General features: G+C 40.3%; 1 protein-coding gene across 8 annotated transcripts in view; it reads right to left on the reverse strand.

The window, feature by feature from the left end:
• The window catches only part of ubtf (upstream binding transcription factor), a 77,453-nt gene that overhangs the window by 37,359 nt on the left and 19,988 nt on the right, over nt 1-20,106 (reverse strand). For all 8 annotated transcript variants that reach the window (XM_043675181.2, XM_043675183.2, XM_087977883.1 and 5 more), the window contains exons 3-6: nt 10,697-10,869; nt 9,058-9,141; nt 545-700; nt 96-160 (exon numbers count right to left, since the gene is read on the reverse strand). In XM_043675181.2, coding sequence (XP_043531116.1) covers nt 96-160; nt 545-700; nt 9,058-9,141; nt 10,697-10,869 — 478 coding nt within the window. The remainder of the gene's footprint in view (nt 1-95; nt 161-544; nt 701-9,057; nt 9,142-10,696; nt 10,870-20,106) is intronic.

A 20,106-nucleotide genomic window follows, 5' to 3' on the forward strand; every position in this document is an offset into this window, starting at 1 on the left:
GTAACAGCAAATGAATTCATAGCGAAATATTAAGCTTTGCAATTTTTAAAAAAAATTTTAAGGGAGGGATGCAAATTCAATTATTTGAAAGTTACCTGAATCTGACCATATTACGTTCAAAGTCTTCTTTTTCCTTCTGAAACTCCTGAATATATTTCATCTACAGCAACAAAAAAAATTAGTATTTGCATTCAAGGAGGCTACTGTGTTCAAATATATTTTGGCTTGCATTCCTATTCTTAATATCAACATATCTGAAGTTAAAAATCACACAACACCAGGTTATAGTCCAACAGGTTTAATTGGAAGCACACTAGCTTTCGGAGCGACGCTCCTTCATCAGGTGATTGTGACAATCCTGATGAAGGAGCGTTGCTCCGAAAGCTAGTGTGCTTCCAATTAAACCTGTTGGACTATAACATGGTGTTGTGTGATTTTTAACTTTGTACACCCCAGTCCAACACCGGCATCTCCGAATCATGAACATATCTGAAGTTCCTCTTGCAACGTAAGCACCAGTGTTGGCACAGTGAGATGCACTAACCTTCTTCTTTTCTGGCAGCTCCTTATATTTCTTGGAGAGAATTTTAGTCAGATCCAAGTTGCTCATTTCAGGATGAAGCTTTGCATATTTTGCCCTTTTCTCCATAAAGAATCGAAAATAAGGCGTGAGGGGCTTCTTGGGAAAATCAGGATGTTTCTGTAAAAAAAATGGAAGAGATAATCACTTCATGCCAGCACTGCATCACCACCTACGTACCCACTGCAACATCAAATTTACAGAATGCTTTCACGCTCAAAGATGCCACCAAAGTTGCAAAGAGGAGATGGTGGCAGCAAAAAGGTAATATTGATGTTTTAATGGCCCAGAGATCCTGTTAATGCTTTTGGGACATGAACTCAAATTCCACCACAGCAGTTGGAAATGCTTTAATGAATAAATTGAATTTAAATAAAAGTAACTGAAAGTTAACCTCAGTCATGGTAACCATAAAACCATCAAGCGTTGTAAAAACCCTTCTGATTCATCAATGTTCTTTATGGAATGAAATCTGCTTATCCACTTGAGACTCCAAACATTCTCCAAGCTCTCTGAAATGGCCTAGTAAGCCAGTTTTACCAACTGTTACAGAAAGGTTCGGCTGCAGCAGTTCAAAGCTGCAGCTTAGTACCATCTTCAAGGCAATTAGACTTCCATTAGAGATGCTAATCTTACCAGTGACACCCACATCTCATGAATAAATAAAAAAATTAGTTCAAGATTTTTAAATGGTTCAAGCAGAATGTCACAAATATCAAACATGGTCAGCAGATGTTAAATATATTCCTTAATTATTCTTCCTCCTTCTCTACTAGGTTGGTTTGATTAAAACACATTTCAAAGGTCCGAGATACCCTTCATTTAATGTCTTGAGTGGACTACAGTTGAAAAATTTGGTAGTGTTAGCACTCTACTTCCCGAAGTCCAAATGTTCTACCAGGTATTTTCATTTTATCTCCTCTTGATTTTTCAAGTCATTAAACATTTGCATCTCCAACCGCTCTATGTCTATTTATCCCCACTCATTCCATTCAGTGTTTATGTGCATTATTCATTTTATCTTACGAGTTCTGGGATGAGAGGAAACTTAGAAGTAAACATTTATTTTCTAAGTTCTATAGAGGTCTGAAATAAAATGGCTGCTACAAATTGATAGAATCTACAAGATAATCCAAATTCATTTTGACTGTATTGTAATTACCACAGTTAAAGAATATCTACAATTTCAAGGTTACTCTACTGTGATTTGGCAGTGGTGGCTCAGAGATGGATGGAACCTCCTTGCGATTACTACAGCAAAGAAAGTCTAAAAAAAGTGGAAAAGTGCTTAGTGCGCTGCCAGTTCAGATTTAACATTTAGAAGCAGAGTAAAGCATGCAACCTAACTTTTCCATATTACATTTGTGAACGCCCCAGCCATCAGAAGCATCCACTGACTGCACTAACGCAACTCATCATTCCCCACACCCACCATCGTAATATTATTAAACCTTACATCAACAATTCCAATTTGAAGTGTTTTCAGCTTGGAATTAATTCAAATAGACTTAATTGAAAAGCAGATTACTGTAGAAGCTGGAATTCTGAAATAAAACAAGGAAATACTGAAATAATCAGAAGATCGTCATCAATGGGAGAAACAAATAGCCACTTTGGGTCAATGACCTTCCTTGCATCAGAACTCCAAAAAGTTACCTACATAGTAGGTTTTCAGCCAGGAGTGGGCATCACAATGTCAAAGGAAGGCCTGTGATAAGATGGAGGATAAAACAGTCAATGACAAGGCTAAAGGGAACTTTGATGGATAAGAGAAGAAACAAGAGATGTGCACTGAGCAGGAGCATTGTATTTGAAACTAAAAAGAGAAATATGCAAAAGGGATACAAATCAAATCAAGGAAAACAATTTATATTCTGAAATTGGAGTCCAGGAAGTTGTAAAAACCCCAGTCGAAAGAGAGGGCGCTGTGGCTCAAGTGTACTGGGGGCTTCACTGAAACAGTTGAGCACAGAGATGTCAGTATGAGAACAAGATGGAGAACTGGAAGATCAGGCCGCTAGAGGTTCAGTACGTTGAGTGATCCACAGTTCACAAGAAGAAGGAGCCAGCTGGCATTCTGGATCTCTAACTTAGAAGAGATCACATTGTAAGCAGTGGGTTCAAGAGATTAGATTGAAAATACAAGTAAATCCCTGCTTCATTTGGAAGGAGTACTGGGGACTTTGGATGGTGCAAGTAAAGGGCAGGTGCTGCATCCCCTGATTTGCATATAAAGATGCTGCAGGAAGAACTGACTGAAGAAGAGATCAGCACAAAGAGAAAAGCCCCTATGAAGTTCTGAAAATGGAAGGTAGAAGGAGGTTGTACGTGATGGTTGTATCATGCTGGAGGTTGGAAACTGACCTGCTGATATGGAGGCTGATGGATGGAATGGAAGGAATAGGAAACCACATTATGGCTGTAGGAGAGAAGAGATGGGAGCAAAGATGCAGGAAATGTGGTGGACACGATTGAGGAACATTACAACTTCAGTGGTTAGAGGGAGGTTAGAACCCTTGGCTGAAGATAAAAGACGGCATTCTCAGAAACTGTGTGGAGGGCTGCATCATAAGAATAGTTGCCAAGGAGATGGAGGAACTCACCATGGGAGTCAATAGGCTACATAATTAATTAGTGATACCTGCATCATGAGAAAAGGATTCAGAGATGCTAAGGAGAGGTGCAGATGGCCCATGAGAAGCGAAGGGAGGGTGTAATTTGAAGCAAATTTTCCAATTCAAGGCAAGTTCAGAATATGACAGTGATGCAGTCAGGAATGTGCCGAAGAGCAAGAACTGAGAGAAGAGGACCAAATAGAACTAGATGTTCCACATAGCCCATTAAAAGACAGGTATAGCTAGGACTCATAAGGGCACCCACAAGAACACTTGCACGAAGTAAGGTGAATTCAAAGAGAAATGGTTCAATAAGAGAGCAAGCTCAGAAAAGCAGGAGAGAGTGGTCAATGGAAACAGATCTCCACCCAATGAAGAGGACAGCCCTCCCTGGTCACTGTGGCAGGCATCAAGAGATATAGAGATTGGACATCCATGGTAAAAAGATGGAATTTGTGGACATGACATAGGCAACTTTTAAAGTGGTGGAGGACATCAGAAGAGTCATAGATGTAGGCTGGGGAGGAGGCAACACCAGCCTAAAGGGCAGAGCTGTTAGACTGAGTCTGTCATGGTTGGCGAAACATGATTGCTCTCATTCTCATCAACCTACCTGCCGCAGGTGCATCTGACCAAGAGATTATTGGTCAAAGTGACCATCCCACAGTTCCTCTGAAGACAAAGTTCTGTTTTTACATTGAAGTTACCCATCCTCATGCTGTGGAACTACTGCTGTGCAAAATGGAGAGACTTCAAACAGATCTAGTGACTCAAGCCTGGACATCAGCAGAATTGCACTCTACCACGTTCTGCAAACTCATATCAACCCTGGTCCAAGGAAGAGTGCAGAGGTACATGCCACTGGGAGCAGCACCAGGCACCCTTAAAACCAGAGGACCAACCTGGCAAAGTTACAACACAGGACTACTGGCATACCAATATGATAAGCAGCAAGTGACAGAGAGAACCAAACAGTTCCACAACCAACTTAAGTTCTGCAGTTGTGCCACAATTAGTTGTGAACTGTGGTGGACTATTACTGGAGAAGGCTCTACAAAATCCTTAACCTAAACATCAGGGGAGCCCAGTACATCAGAAAAGGCTGAAGAATTTACAATAGTCTTCAGCCAGAAAAGTGTCAAGCAATCCACTTTGGCCTTCTCCAGATTCCCCACTATTTCAGAGGTCAATCTTCAGCCAATTTCAATTCACTCCACATTGTTAAAAGAAAATGGCTGTTAAGGCACTAAACATTGAAAGACTACAGACCATGACAATATTCCGTCAATAGCACTTGAGACTCATATTCCAGGACTGGGGACACCCCTAGCCATTGAGTACCAGTAAAGCTGCAACACAGGCATCTATCCAGTCTGGAGAGAATTGCCTGTGTCCTGTACACAAAAAAGCAAGACAAAAGTCCAACCTAGCCAATCAATGCTCCATCAATCTACTTTTAAAACAGCAAGTGAAGGAAGGGATCATCAACAATGCTACCAAATAACCTGCTTGTGGCTGCTCAGTTGGGTTCCCTGTGGCTAGTCATCTCGTGACCTCATTACAGCCTTAGCTCTTAATGCACAAAAGAGGTGAATTCCAGAATGAGGAAACACATTTGTCGGAGTGTGGCGTCGAACAGCACTGGCAAAACTTGAGACAACAGGAATTGAGGGAAAATAGTGTGTTAGTTGGGAGCATTAGCTGGCACAAAACAAAATGGTTGTGGTTATTGGATGTCACTTATCATCAAGGTATCGCTGCAGGAGTTCAGAGATGAAATATATTGCAGTCGGCCTAAAGCCCAGCTCACCACCACCTTTCCAAGAACAATTAAGGATGGGAAATAAACAATGGGACAGCTAGCACCATTTAAATCCCCTGAACAAATTAATACAATATAGTAGCCACAGCTGTTACTTTACACAGAACATTATGCTAAACTCGTTCTCATCACCATTTGGCCACTGAGGTACTCAAGACTGCAACTGGACAGCTTAGATCAGTATCAGGTCCTCTGTTGCAGTTTGGAGATTCTTACACAAAAACATTTGTCCAATTATCTTAAGTAGATCGATTTGAATCCCAATGCTTTTCAAGGTAATAAAACGTTATAATTTACATCTAGCCTCAGTACGCCAGACATCTAATGTCACTGATCTCATTTGTGAGTGGGTCATTTCCAGATTATTGATTGTATCATTACAAATTTGTAGCCTGACAACCAGAGATAAAACTACAAGAATAATAGCTGAATATGAATGTTACAATTTCACTCCGTTGAGTGCGCATACAATCCCATCATTCGTTCAGCTCAGTGACAAACTATCTTTACAGCTTTCTAAAAAAAAAATTAGAGTAAGCCTCCATGTAGCTGAGCTAGATTTCAGTAAATCAATACCACAAAACACGAAATGGGCTTCCATTTTAAAATTTATGCTTACAAAGCAAAATTATTTAAAAACCTACTACAGAAATATGTATATCATGCTATACAGCTTGCCTGATATACAAATAACATTAATTCTTTCAAGAGTTTATGGTTTTTATTTGACAGAATTTCAGATGACAGACCTGTTGGCAATCCACAAGTCACTTCTAGAGGCTTGCCTATAGAGTAAGGGCTCCATAATTCAAGTGGCACGGTGGTTTGCATGGCTGTCTCACAGTGCCAGGGACCCGGGTTTGATTCCACCCTCGGTCTGTGTGGAGTTTGCACATTCTCCCCACGTCTGAGTGGGTTTCCTCCGGGTGCTCCAGTTTCCTCCCACAATCCAAAGATATGCAGGTTAGGTGAATTGCTATGCTAAATTGCCCGCGGTGTTCAGGAATGGGAGGTGCACTAGTTGGGGGTAAATGTAGAGTAATAAGGTAGGGGAATGGGTCTGGGTGGGATACTCTTCATAGGGTCAGTGTGGACTTGTTGGGCCAAATAGCCTGTGGAGGTTCTTAGCATTTATCTTGACACAGAAATGCTGGGGTCCATGTGCTGTCATTAAATCCATTATGGAGGGAATTCCAGGGTTTTGACCCAGCGACACTGAAGGAACAGTGAAACGTTTCCATGTCAGGACTGAGATTGGTGTGGTGGGGAACTTGCAAATAGTGGTGTCCCCATGTATCCGTTGCCCTCATCCTTTCTAGATGTTAGTGCCTGTGGGTTTGTAAGGTGCTGTCCAAGGCACACTAGGATTTAGGGGGGCACCAGCAATGCTTAAAGGACTAACTGGTGAAAGAAATCCCAGTTCACAAATCTAAAATAGTGATAACCATATCATACTTCTTTTAATCAAGGGACTGCTGGCAAGCAGCATTTATTGCCCACCCCCAAATGCCCTACCACTAGCTCCTTGAACCACTGAAATCCACAGTGGTATATTAGAAAGTTCAGCATTTTGACCTAGTAATGATGAAAGGGAAGTAACATATACCCAATTAAAATTAAAATAGTATTATATACTAGGAGCAGACAGCTCTTACTTTTAGATTACTTTAGTCACTGATTGCTTCAAATGCAGAGCACAACAGTAGACCTCTTGTAGTCTTGAATTCACATAATAATACGAATGCAAGTGACTAATGGCAGTGAGGAAACATTTTGTTTTACAAAAAGATTTAATCTCTGATGGCACTAGCAGCATATACCTACAAACATGTGTCCCCTAACTATTACCAAGAACCTTCCTCCAAAAGGCCCGAAAGCAAACCTCCTCTTCAGGCTAAAATAGCACTCGAGAAAGGTAGATTTTAAGAAGCTTTCTGTTCCACTCGCAAGTTTTGGTACATGTATCTGAAACAATTGCAAAGTGTGTTTGCATTTGAATGGGACAGCTTGATTGCTCCAAGCAAACTGCCTGACAGAGTAGGAGAGTGACAAATTTCAGCAGGAGATAAATATATATTGTTACAGAATGCGAAATTCTTACTTAATACCATCTGCAGTTGATCCATAGATCTTGATATGGTATCTGTAAAGCCAAAAAACCAATACCTCCAATCCAAGGTTCAGAAGGGAATAAGGCAATAGATTTAATTACACAGATATATTATACTATAGTATAAACTAATTCAACTGCTCTAAGCATTCTTCAAAATTCTGTGAAACATGACACAATGAGCACACAGAACAGATGTTTTTAAAATTCACTCATGGGATGTGAGCATTGCTGTCTGGGTCAGCATTTATTTTCCATCCCTCATTGCCCAAGAGAAGGTTGTAGTGAGCTGCCTTCTTGAACTGCTGCAGTCCATTTGCTGACTGTAGACCCATGACGCCAGTATGGACGGAATTCCAGGATTTTGACCCAGCGACACTGAAGAAGTGACATGTTTCCAAGTCAGGATTGAGAGTGGCGTGGGGGGAACTTGCAAATTGTGGTGCTCCCATGTATCTGTTGCTCTCATTCTTTCTAACTTGTAGTGCCTTAGGGTTTGTAAGGTGCTATCCAAGGATCTTTTATGAATTTTGTCAGTGCATTTTGTCAGTAGTACACACGGTTGCTACTGAGCAACAGTGGTGCAGGGAGTAGATGTGGTGCCAATCAAGCGGACTGCTTTGTACTAGATGGTATTAAGGTTTCTGAGCATTGTTGGAGCTGCATCCACCCAAGGAAATGGGAAATACTCTATCACATTGCCGACTTGCGTCTTGTAAATCATGAATAGGCTTCGTGGAGTGTGGTGGCGACTTGCTCAGTGCAGTATTCCTAGCCTCTGGCCTACTCTTGTAGTCACTATTTATATGGCAAGTCCCGTTCAATTTCTGGTCAGTGATCCCCAGGTTATTAGTAATGGGGATGTCATGTAGAATAGATAGAAGCCCTACATCATCTGAACTGCAAACATGCCCAAAGAAGGTGCATGAAATTTTTTTCCAGCTGAGTTTTCTATCCCCAACACAATACAAGAAATTCGCAACGAGATGATAAGCCCTTCTGCAACATGAAAAGCAGTCAATTATCCGCAATTATAAATGCTAAGAAAATGCAATTTTTTCAGGTGCTTCCATTAAGTTTGAGTCATGATTTGATTCCTTTATTTTTTCAGGTTTTCTTAAGAAAATTGAGTGTACTTTACCTTGGCAGATTTCCAGAAACAAACAAGATTCTGGAAACAAATTGGAGGACTCAAGGTGCATCACCAATGCTTCTATTTACTCAATACGCTCCTAACCCCACCCATAATGATCCAGAAGCCAGTTCTTCCAATGCTCCTAATTAGTAGCTTCTACAAGTACACAGTAAGTCAAATGAAAGTTCAAAAGGTCAGGCTACTAGTCGTGGAAATGTATCAAATTACAATATCCAAATATATTGTTACAAGACTGCAGTTTTAATCAGGGTGAACTGCTCAGTGCAAAACCTCAGGAATTGTTTGGAATTAGTGGCTGCAATACTAATTACTTAGAATCACATAATTCCTAGAGTGTGGAAACAAGTCCTTCGGCCCAACAAGTCCACACTGATCCTCTGAACCAGTTCCCCTACTCTTTCACACTACATTTACCCCTGATTAATGCACCTAACCTACACATCCCTGAAAACTATGGCCAATTCACCTAGCCTGCACATCTTTGCACTGTGGGAGGAAACCGGAGCATCCAGAGGAAACCCACGCAGACGCCAGGAAAATGTGCAAACTCCAAATAGTCACCACAGGCTGGAATTGAACCCGGGTCCCTGGTGCTGTGAGGAAGAAGTGCTAACCACCCAGCCACTGTGCCACTTGACAGTGAATGTTTCACCTGCTTCCAAAATATTATGGATAAAAATAAATTTTAAAATGTTGTTTTATGATCACATTTTCTTTTTGCAACAAGAAATAATGATAAACGTTCAGGCTTGTTTCTGCAGGTCAAACGCTCACCTTGAGTTTTTTCCCTTTATAAGGATTCTTCACATGTTCTTGCGCATCTATAATGAGTTCTGATAAAGTACGGAACTTTCTCACCTAAAACACAGGTTGAATAACGAAGTTTAAAAATTCCAGGAAAAAAAGCAGCCATTTTCAAGTTCCATACTCAAAAAATACAAGACGACATTGGTCACTTATCCACTGAAGAGTTAACAACCCATTAGACACATTAGCCATGTGATTTCCACCCAGCCATTCACATACAAGTGCTCATCCTGAAACAGCATCTCAGAGGTTATTGGGAGGATGCCAGAGGGACTCAGTTCAACAAGATCAAAAAGGGGAAATAATATAGTGAAGTCCAAAGTCATCCAATCTAATAGGCAGTGCAATTTCAGTGTCCCACATATTAGGGAAAATAATAAGTTTTTCATGAAAAACTCCCCTACTAAAGTAAAGTCAGCCAACCTGAATTATCTATAATACTTTAGTACTGTAATAAGAGAATGTCCCAAAGTACTACTTTCACTGCACTATTAACAAGTGCAATGAGTCTCTAAGTCTATATCCATCTAACCTAATTCTGCGTATGGATTTTATAGATATCATTGTCACCCTGCCATCATTGTCACAGAGACATACTTAAACACCACCTAAACATATCCCCCCTCCAATACCTTATTTCCAAACTAAAATCACCCAGTTATTGGAGTACATCTTCATAATTAAGAGTTGGTATAATCTCCCAAGGTGTTCAGAATATCTTTTCCTTACTAAAACTGAATGTCTTGTGCATCGGCTATGTCCGAGCATAGTATTAATTTTGTATTCCATGACCCGAGAAGAACCATCCCGAAAGTCTAATTTACTTTACTTATATCCATCTCACTTCTGGTGCATTGTTTGCTACATTAGCTCCATTAAATGACTTTCACTGCCTGGTAAAGCTGCATCTGGAATTTCCCAATCCTACATGCGCAGCACCATTCTTATCTATACTGAATAGCTTCTGCCATTCATTTGCTAATATCAAATCTTAAAAACCTATTGTTCAAACCATCCATTAGACTGTTCTGATTTTATTGAACACTAGTTGTAATCTGATCTTATTGGTGCTCACTAAATATTAGCAATCATGTCCTTTTCAGCCATATTTCTACCTGCTTATTCTGAGATCTTGTTTCTAATAATTTGTAAACGAACTTTAATCATTTGGAAATGAAGATAAATGGCAACCAATGGATGATCTATTAACTGGACCAAAGGATCTCTAAACTTGCTATTTCTACTTTTCTGACAGGTGCTGGAAATATATTGTTCAATTTCCGAACTTCCACACCCCAAATTTGGGCAGAAAATAAACCTCAGGTATTGCAGAGTTTCCTGACATTCACCGAAGGGAACACCAAGAAAAAAAATCTCCCAACTCATTGAGCAATAAATCAAACTGTCACCCCAAACAATGCTGAAAAGTTCTGAGGATTTACATTCCTGATGAACTGTCACGTGGGCTCTATTCAGACAACGGATTGCAAATAATTGAACTAAAATTCAACATGTCGAAGGCTGAAGTACAGTTGTTTGGAATACTGAGTAGTTTAAAAGGAAAGTCATACTCTTAGCTATAAACACTAACGACATTCGTGCTTACTTCATGTGAGATTTCTGTCCACTTCTGTTTGCACATCTCTGCTGTGTAATGGGCAAAAGTCACCTTATTCCAATCCATGTGAGACTCTGTTGTTTTGAATTTCATCACATCATTAGAAGGGACAATGCTCCTCATGCTATCCAGTAGGCCAAGGATGTCCTCTTTTGGCCAATCTGTGGAACAACGAAAGAAATCAGCTGCACTGGGATGAACATTAATGTCACAATTTCAGAAATACCTTTAAATTAAACAAATGACACCCGTCAAAGAGACTGAACAATACAGCTTTAAATTGAATAAAAGATAGTAGGTAGAAAAGCCAGATGCACTGAATTTAAAATGTCAATAAATGGTTGTTGTTAAATGCTACTGAAGCTCAACAACAATGTAGTTCGCAGACCCGTTCCCTCCAAAATTTGAATTAGCAAAGATCCCCAAGATGAACTCATCAGCACCAAACCCATTTGGATGGATAGCTTCCATTTATCTAAAATATCATGCAAAAGATCATTTTTACGCTGTAATGTGATGACAGTTAGATGGATACCAAACAGATCATGATCAAAAGCCCAAATTGTTTAATTTGTCTTTTACACATTAAAGAGAAACCCTTGGCTTGGTGGGTCAATGTAACCCTGCAGCAAATGTGACTTAACTGTGTCTGTCATTCACAAATGCAAGAAAAATCATAAATCTCAGTCACCAGTGGCTCAGTTTGACAAGTCTTACGAGAATCAAGAAAACCACACTGCAAAGATTAAATTAGCTACAGTGTGGAAACAGGCCCTTCAGCCCAACAAGTCCACACTGACCCTCCGAAGAGCAACCCAGCCAGACCCATTCCCCTACATTTACCCTGCACCTAACACTACGGGCAATTTAGCACAGCCAATTCACCAAACCTGCACATCTTTGGGATAAAACCAGAGTACCCGGAGGAAACCCACACAGACACGGGGAGAATGTGCAAACTCCACACAGACAGTTGCCTGAGGCGGGAATTGAAACCGGGTACCTGGCACTGTGAGGCAGCAGTGCTAACCACTGAGCCACCGTGCCGCCCAAACTTACACTGAATTTGAAAAATATTTGTTAACAGGTTTAAAAAGAGAATTAATATACCCCAGTCAGATCCAACTTACTTGAAATTGTGAAGAACTTAATAGGGAAAAGGTGCCAATGTCAAGCACCATTCTGTGGCAAGTCTTTCCATCTTAGTCAAGCTAATAATACCTCAGCCCCGCATGCTTCAGTAGGAGCACTGGGCAATAGCAAGAGTTGAAGTCAAAAGAAAAATCAAACCATGAAAAATACTCCTCAGGTTTTCAAACATAGTGATTTCTTTGCACAATCTCTATCAAAAATGTAATGCTCTGGGAAAAGTATCCAAAATAAATAAAATTTCAACTGAGATTTCTACAAACATTTTATTTTTCAAATACAAGTTTAATGTTTTGTTTCATTAAGGTCTCTTCTCAAAATACTGCACCTACTTTCTACTGTAACTTTTCTAAATGGAATTTTTGTGAACCTAAATCAGACCTGTAACTGATGAAGAAAACAGTTCTTAAGAACAAACTCTGTCAAACATAACCCGAGTAGACACTTTGAGGGAAGTGTGAAAATGGGAACATTCAATACATTAGGAAGTGGTTAGACAAAACTAATTAGAACTTTATACATATTTACTAGAGTATACTGCAGCAAATGTTTGAGTTGCAGGAATTGCCTTTTCCACCACATCTTGCAAGTTATCCTGGAAATTAGAATGGCATAAAACCTACTTTCCTTCTAATAAGCATAGTCTTGAAAGTTCACACATTGCTTTGTTCTCTGTTGAATTTAGTCAAGAGCCCCAATGTTGATAATCCCCAATGTTGATAATCCCACCCATCCAGAACCATCCAAATTAGGCTCACACCTCTTCCTTTTGTGAGAAAAAAAACATTCCTATGTACCTTGGCAAGTTGCTGACAAGAAAGGATAACATTCTAGGATCACCAACCAAGTCTTTTCTGGCTTTAAGGTAGCTCATCTTTACAAAATATTTTATTGTGGTTTTTTATCTCTGCTGCTGTTCCCACTTACTTTACAACTGCACAAACGCAAGACAAGTACGTAAAAGGGAGGAAGATGTCACCAGAGGAAACAAGCACAATGTGCACAATGTATTTACTTCAAGATCTTTTAAGATCAGCGTCATGGCTATTTTTATGTTTGGAAAGATCAAAGTGGTATGACAATTTCACCTTCCTTGAAAAAGTCAATAAATCTGATGGTTATTTCAAGCGAAAAGGCTACTTCAGGGAATTATTTTGCTCTCATTTCTCACATATTTTCCCCCCCCCCGTAATATTAAATTAATGGCCACTATCCACTGACTTCTTGACCAGAGGAAACCTGTATTTTGCTACTCACACTAGTCAAATCTCTTATTAAAAGCTTATCAATTTAATTAAGTCTTCTGGACACCAATGAAAATAGTCAATGTAGCTTCACCCATCCCTGATGTTATCTGGGTAAATCTGTGATGTGATCTTTAATGACTTTGCTAGAATGGGCATATTATGGAACGAAAGCATTTTTAAAATTTACTGCCTCAATTATAATGCCCAAAATGTGCTACCTACCCAATTAATTATGCAACTGATACTCAATTTCCCTCCCCTCCCACTTTATACCCAGGATCTTTCAGCTTTTTTCTGTTAAATAATCCACTGCTTCTTTTACAAAAAAATCTACTTCACCCTAAGTACACTCTTAACTCCCATTTTGCTAACCTGCTCAATCTTCCTATAGCATTTTATTTATTACCATCTGTTGGCATATTTCAAGATTGTGATCCTGATACTAGAGTTCAAAGCATTTATATCAAATTAGAAAATAAAAATTAGGGCCCAGGATGGACCAACATCTATTTATCCAAAATTTAGATGTGGGTCAAGCAAGTTATTTTATACAGTACGCTTGACTCTAAGAAAAAAATCTGTGGTTTGTGTACCTAAAGATGGTAACCTAAAGATAGTCAGTGCCCATGTGTACACTAGTACACATCTAAAAATGCATTTAATAAAAAGTTGGATTGGGGATGGTTCATTGGGATGGGTGGGGAGGAGGAAAAGAAAAGAAGGGATTGTCAATTTGAATTTAAATTTAGTGTGCCTACTGCAAGTGAAGGAATAATTGACTGGTCTTGATTGTCCTATCCTGTCAATTCATGGGAACTGGCATCTTTGAGGCAGGCAGCTGCTGCACTTTCACTTAACAATGATATAGCACGTCAATGCTGTGTTTCTGCTGCCATTACCAGACCTCAAGGTGAGGTTCAAGTTATTATGGCTCCAGATGAAATATGCCAAATTGAGCAGCTCCCAGGTGAGGAGAGATGAATTAGCTCTTCTACTTTATTCACTTGCCCCTGTGGTTGGTCACAAGGTTAACTTGCAAAGAAATCCCTCTCCATGAATGCTTTTCTCCCAGGTCAAATGATTTTTTTTGAAAGGAACCAATTTAACCAGGCTCTCTCAACAAAAGAATTAACTTATTAGTTACTAAAATGAGAATTAAAGCAACACAATTAGAAAAGTCCAAACAAAAAAATAGATCAGTTTGAACAACAAAGATTGAATACAGTAGTTGTCACACAATAGATACTATTGATAGCATTGATGTTGGCAGTTAAGTCAGCATCTTGACCTTCCAGTTGATTGAAATTCCTTTGTTCTGGTTTCTTTCAAAGTGAGATGGCTGTCAATACTCAGTTTTTTTTCACTTTATTTACCAGCAGGGCAGAAATGTTTAACTGCTGTTCTCAAAGCTATAACTCTCAGAGATCACTAGTCCACACTCTAGGCGGTCAAGTCACTAACACACACAGATCATGGTTGAGGTTCACTTATACCTCTTGCCCCTGTGTAATACTGGAGGGGCAAATGCATCTCTGGCCCAGTGTGCCAGTTTTACTAAACTATCATGTTCTCATCCACAATACACAGGAGGTAGAGTTCAATTTGTAGTGCATTTCTCTCTTTGAAACCTCTGAACCATCTCCAACCTGAAACCTCTCCACATCAACATTACATGGTTAATGCATGCAGGACCAAGGGACTGAACCAGGTTAAATGATACAGTCCTTTTTGCTGTGATAGCGATAAAATTTTTCAGACTGGAGGCCTGTGACCAGCAGTGTTTCACAACAATCAGTGCTGGGTCCACTTTTGTCATTTACATAAATTACTTAGATGAAAACATAGAAAGCATGGTTAACAGAGATATGTCCAAAATTGGTGGTATCGTGGACAATGAAGGTTACCTCAGATTACAAAGAAATTTAATCAATTGTGTCAATGGGTTGAGGAGTGGCAGATGGCATTTAATTTGGAAAATGTGAGGTATCGGTTGTTTTACCAAAATGGGAAGAAAGTGAGGACTGCAGATGCTGGAGATCAGAGCTGAAAATGTGTTGCTAGAAAAGCGCAGCAGGTCAGGCAGCATCCAGGGAAGAAGGGCTTATGCCCGAAACGTCGATTCTCCTGTTCCCTGGATGCTGCCTGACCTGCTGCGCTTTTCCAGCAACACATTTTCAGTTTTACCGAAATGCAAAGGCAAGACTTATACAATTAAAAGACAAACCTAGGGAGTTAGGCACAAGATTCTTTGAAGTTTGCGTCACATTTGGACAGGGTGGATAAGGCAGCATTTGGCACACTTGACTTCATTGCTAAGGCCTTTGAGTATAGAAGTTGGGATGCAGTGTTGAGATTATATAGGATGTTGGTGTGGCTTCTTCTGGAGTACTGTCTAGTTCTAATCGACCTGTTATAGGAAGGACATTATTAAGTTCGAAAGGGTTCAGAAAAAAATTAAGGATGTTGCTGAGAATGGAGTGTTTGAGATATAAAAATAGACAGGAAAAGACTGAGGCAATTTCCATGAACCGTTGGAGGTTATGGGGTGACCTTAGAAAGGTTTATAAAATCACGACAGGTATAGACAAGGTGAGTGGCAGGTGTCTTTTTCAGAGGGATTCCGAGACTACGGGGCATATTTTTTAAGGAAAGATTAGATTAGATTACTTACAGTGTGGAAACAGGCCCTTCAGCCCAACAAGTCCACACCGACCCACCGAAGCGCAACCCACCCATACCCCTACATTTACCCCTTTAACCTAACACTATGGGCAATTTAGCATAGCCAATTCACCTGACCCGCACATCTTTGTGACTGTGGGAGGAAACTGGAGCACCCGGAGGAAACCCACGCAGACACGGGGAGAATGTGCAAACTCCACACAGTCAGTCGCCTGAGTCGGGAATTGAACCCGGGTCTCTGGCGCTGTGAGGCAGCAGTGCTAACCACTGTGCCACCGTGCCGCCCACCAGGGGAGAAATGTTTTAAGAAAGGACATGATGGAGGCAATGTTTCTTTTAAAAACACGCAGACTGGTTTGTGCGTGGAACAAACTGCCAGAAATGATGGATGTGTGTACAGTTACCTTTAAAAAGGTATTTAAATGAGTACATGAATAATAAATATTGGCAGGGATATGGGCCAAGCACAGGCAGGTGGGACTAGATTAGTTCGGGATTTTGGTCGGCATCAACTGATCGGACCAAAGAGTCTGTTTCTGTCCCGTATAACTCCAAGTGTAGGAGATTTTGACATTTTTACCACAAGACTCAGTCAGGTGTGAAAAACCCCAATCTATTTTTATTTACACCTGTACAGTAGGTTTCACATGTCAGAGATGAAAGACATCACCTGTAATTATAAAGCATAGAAACACAGTAAAGTACAATCAACATCTCAGAAAACTGCTTTAGCAGAGTAGAGGAGATGGATTTGTGACTGCAGAACTGGAGGAGTTGCTCCCTCACCCTCTTAAAGGCAGAAACACCTGTCAACAACACAAATGACGGGGAAACATCACTACACCAGAAACTTTATTTATCTGCATTATTCGTTATAGCTGAGGATGCAACATGTCAATTATCAGTTATGATACATGATCACCATTTGCACCAGATACCTTGCCTTATCCCAGTGGGCCCAACCTCCATTATTTTACCAATTTCTAAAAGCCCTGTTTAAGGCAATGATTCAGAAAGTGTCAATGCTGGAGATTGCATTCGGCTTCGCATGGACTGATGTCATTTCAGTCTCAGGTGGAAAATTAAAGAGTCCCAAGCTCTCGACCACAATAGCATCCAATGGGTTATCCTGGCTCATGACTGGCAGAGTGCAAAATCTAACTAGCTGATGTAATTTGTAACTATTGTTGCCATGCAATAAAAGTACATAATGTTATTAAGACAAGTACCCATGCTTGTTAAGACTTAAAATGGCTCATTCTTTATCACTGCTAACCAACAGGCCCTGAAATATGGAGTAGAATACATGGATAGTATGGTAATAGCACTCTGGCCCAACCATTGGAAACACAAAGTTTACTATTTTCTTCTATTACCAGATAATCATACTCCCTTCTGAGCTTCCAAAACGTATTTTTAATTGCTTAATTATCTCATCAGAAGTAATTCACACAAGTCTTTAACTTTCAGTTCAGTTTTAGTCTGTTTATCCATGATTCACTACAATGGTGAATCCGGTTTGCACCTAACTGTATTAATATCTACCATTTCTGGATATTATTGCTCATTGCTAACGTTGTTTTGTTAATCGGAACCAAATGCCCTACGTTACATGGTCTTTTGTGACGGTTGGTTCCCATAAAGGTTATAATGCCATGATTAATTTTCTCCATACTTATTGTTCAACTGAAGGTTGATCCAAGAAACTTTTTCTGAATGCACTGCAACGTCTTCTGCACTTTGAAGTTATGGGTTAGGCTTATCTCAGTTGGTCCTCAAATTCACCCATTATTGTTCTGCTCCTTTGCTTATTTTCCTGAACTATCTTCCATGCTCCACCACTGACATATTACTTGATGGCTCATAACATCTAATAATTGATGTATTTCCCTTCCTCACTTTTTCCAATCCACATGCATTCTCTAAAACTTAAGTCTTATCTAACATGTGACAAAGCAGCATGAGACAGATTCTTTTTCATAAGAATGATCATCACTGGCAAGCCCAGCAATGATGGCCATCCCTAATTGCCCTTTTGAAGATAGGAGTATGCAGTCACTTGAACCACTGCAACTTGTATGGTCCAGGTGTACACCGTGGAATGGATCCCTGACCCGGTGTGCTATCTTGCATGCTTATTCTTCATTTCTTTTGAATTTCTTCATGGGATGTGGATGTCACTGTCTCGACAAACATTTCTTGCCCATCCTAATGGCCCTGCAGAAGCTGGTAGGTGAGCTGCCCTCCTGAGTCGTGATCAGTGCCACTAGGAGTAGGATTTTGATGCAACAATATTGAAGGAACAGCGATATATTCTCAAGTCAGGATGGTACGTGGCTAAATGGGAAACTTCAGGTGGTGGTCTTCCCATGTATTGGCTGAATCTGCCCATCTATGAGGTTGCAGGTTTTAGTAATGTCCTCCATCCTGTAGATGCTACACATTGCTGCCACTAAACATTGATGAAGGGAGTTAATGATTGAAGGTGGTAGATGGAATGTCAGTCTAGTGGGCCTTGGACGCCATCAAACTTCCAGTCATTGGAAGTGCACCCATTCAGGCAAGTAGGGAGCACTCCTTCACATCCCCTGACTTGCGTCTTATAGATGAAGCACGGAGACTGGGGAGATAGGAAAGGAACCACTCACTGCAGAACTTTAAATTCTGGTCTGTCTTGACGCTACAGTACAGATGTAGCTAGTTCACTTCAGTTTCTGATCAATTGTAACCCCAGGATGCTCATAGTGCGGAAATTCGGTGATGGCAAAACCATTGAATGTCTTCCAACTATGGTTAGGTTCTCTATTGCTGGAGATGGCCATTGTCTGATTCTTGTGAGACGTGAATGTTATTTGCACTCATCAGCTCAAGCCAGAACGTCATCAACGTATTGCTGCAGACGACTACGGACTACGTCAGTACCTGAATGTTGCAGAACATGTACCATCATCAGCAGACATTCCCCACTTATCACCTTAGCACAGAGGGAAGATCATTCGTGAAGTAGCCAAAAATAGCTAGACACTACCATGGAATTCCTGCAATGATGTCCTGGACTTATTAGATCAATAACTGTCTTGACTACCTTAGCAATTCAATGCACCGTGATCCTAATTCAAAAACATTTGATTTTCATCCTGTCATTATTGACATTCCCAGGCCAATCAAACATTGCTGCAACGTAGGTAACTATTCTGAAGAGTTGAAAATGTGTTGCTGGAAAAGCGCAGCAGGTCAGGCAGCATCCAAGGAGCAGGAGAATCAACGTTTCGGGCATGAGCCCTTCTTCAGGAATCATGCCCGAAACGTCGATTCTCCTGCTCCTTGGATGCTGCCTGACCTGCTGCGCTTTTCCAGCAACACATTTTCAGCTCTGATCTCCAGCATCTGCAGCCCTCACTTTCTCCTCAACTATTCTGAAGAAATCTGCACGATTTGCATAATGCTCAAAATCATTAATTTACCTACTACCTTGTGTTTTGTGCAGTTAAAACTGATGCATTGTATATATATCAGGAAGAAGTTACCTTGTGTGATTTCAAACATCTCCAGCATGGCTGGAACTTGTGGGATCTTTGGGGAACATGTGGAAACCATCAAATCATCATTTAGACATGATCATTGAGCAAGGTATGCTGACCTGCAACATTCCCTCATAGCGATATCAAATGAGACAGCACTGAGCATGACTGAAAACAAGCAATGGAGAGCTTACATTACAATCGTTCAGATTTTGCCAGTGGGCATCATTCACTGTACTTGTTCACACACTTTGTGGACTTTGCGCTGATCAGACATCCAAAAAAACACGCCCAGAATCTGGACCGAATAGTTCAAGCAACGTTTCATCTCTCAGTCACAATTCGAGAATTTTACCGAGACGTACAACCTGAATCAAAAGTGGAACTTACAGTATTTAATTCAACACCAAATCCTGCACAAAATGAAAGAACAAAGAAAAGAATAAGACAATAAAAGTGTTTTATACTTTTCTAAAACCTGAAGAAATGAGACATCACATCAGTAGAATTTTCAGAGCGAGAGGTTGCTCAGTCAAGACTTACCATATTATTCGAAAAATTGAAGTTTTCTTCATTGTGCACTTCAGTTCAGAAAAGCACATAGCCATGTACACGGGCAGTTTAGAGGGAGCATTTATACTTAGTGTGCAAGTAGGGAGACTTTACGCACTTGGTGGTTCGAAGACAGGGAAGATACAATATGGAGAAGCCTCCACAAGGAGCAGGAAAATTCACTCAGCAACTTCCATATTTAATTGCCTGATATGCTTCGTTTGAAGCTGCCTTGCCAAACACTAGC

The sequence above is a fragment of the Chiloscyllium plagiosum genome, unplaced genomic scaffold, assembly GCF_037043375.1.
Source record: "Chiloscyllium plagiosum isolate Xiang-an unplaced genomic scaffold, Cpla_swu_hap1 HiC_scaffold_32, whole genome shotgun sequence".
NCBI lineage: Eukaryota > Metazoa > Chordata > Chondrichthyes > Orectolobiformes > Hemiscylliidae > Chiloscyllium > Chiloscyllium plagiosum.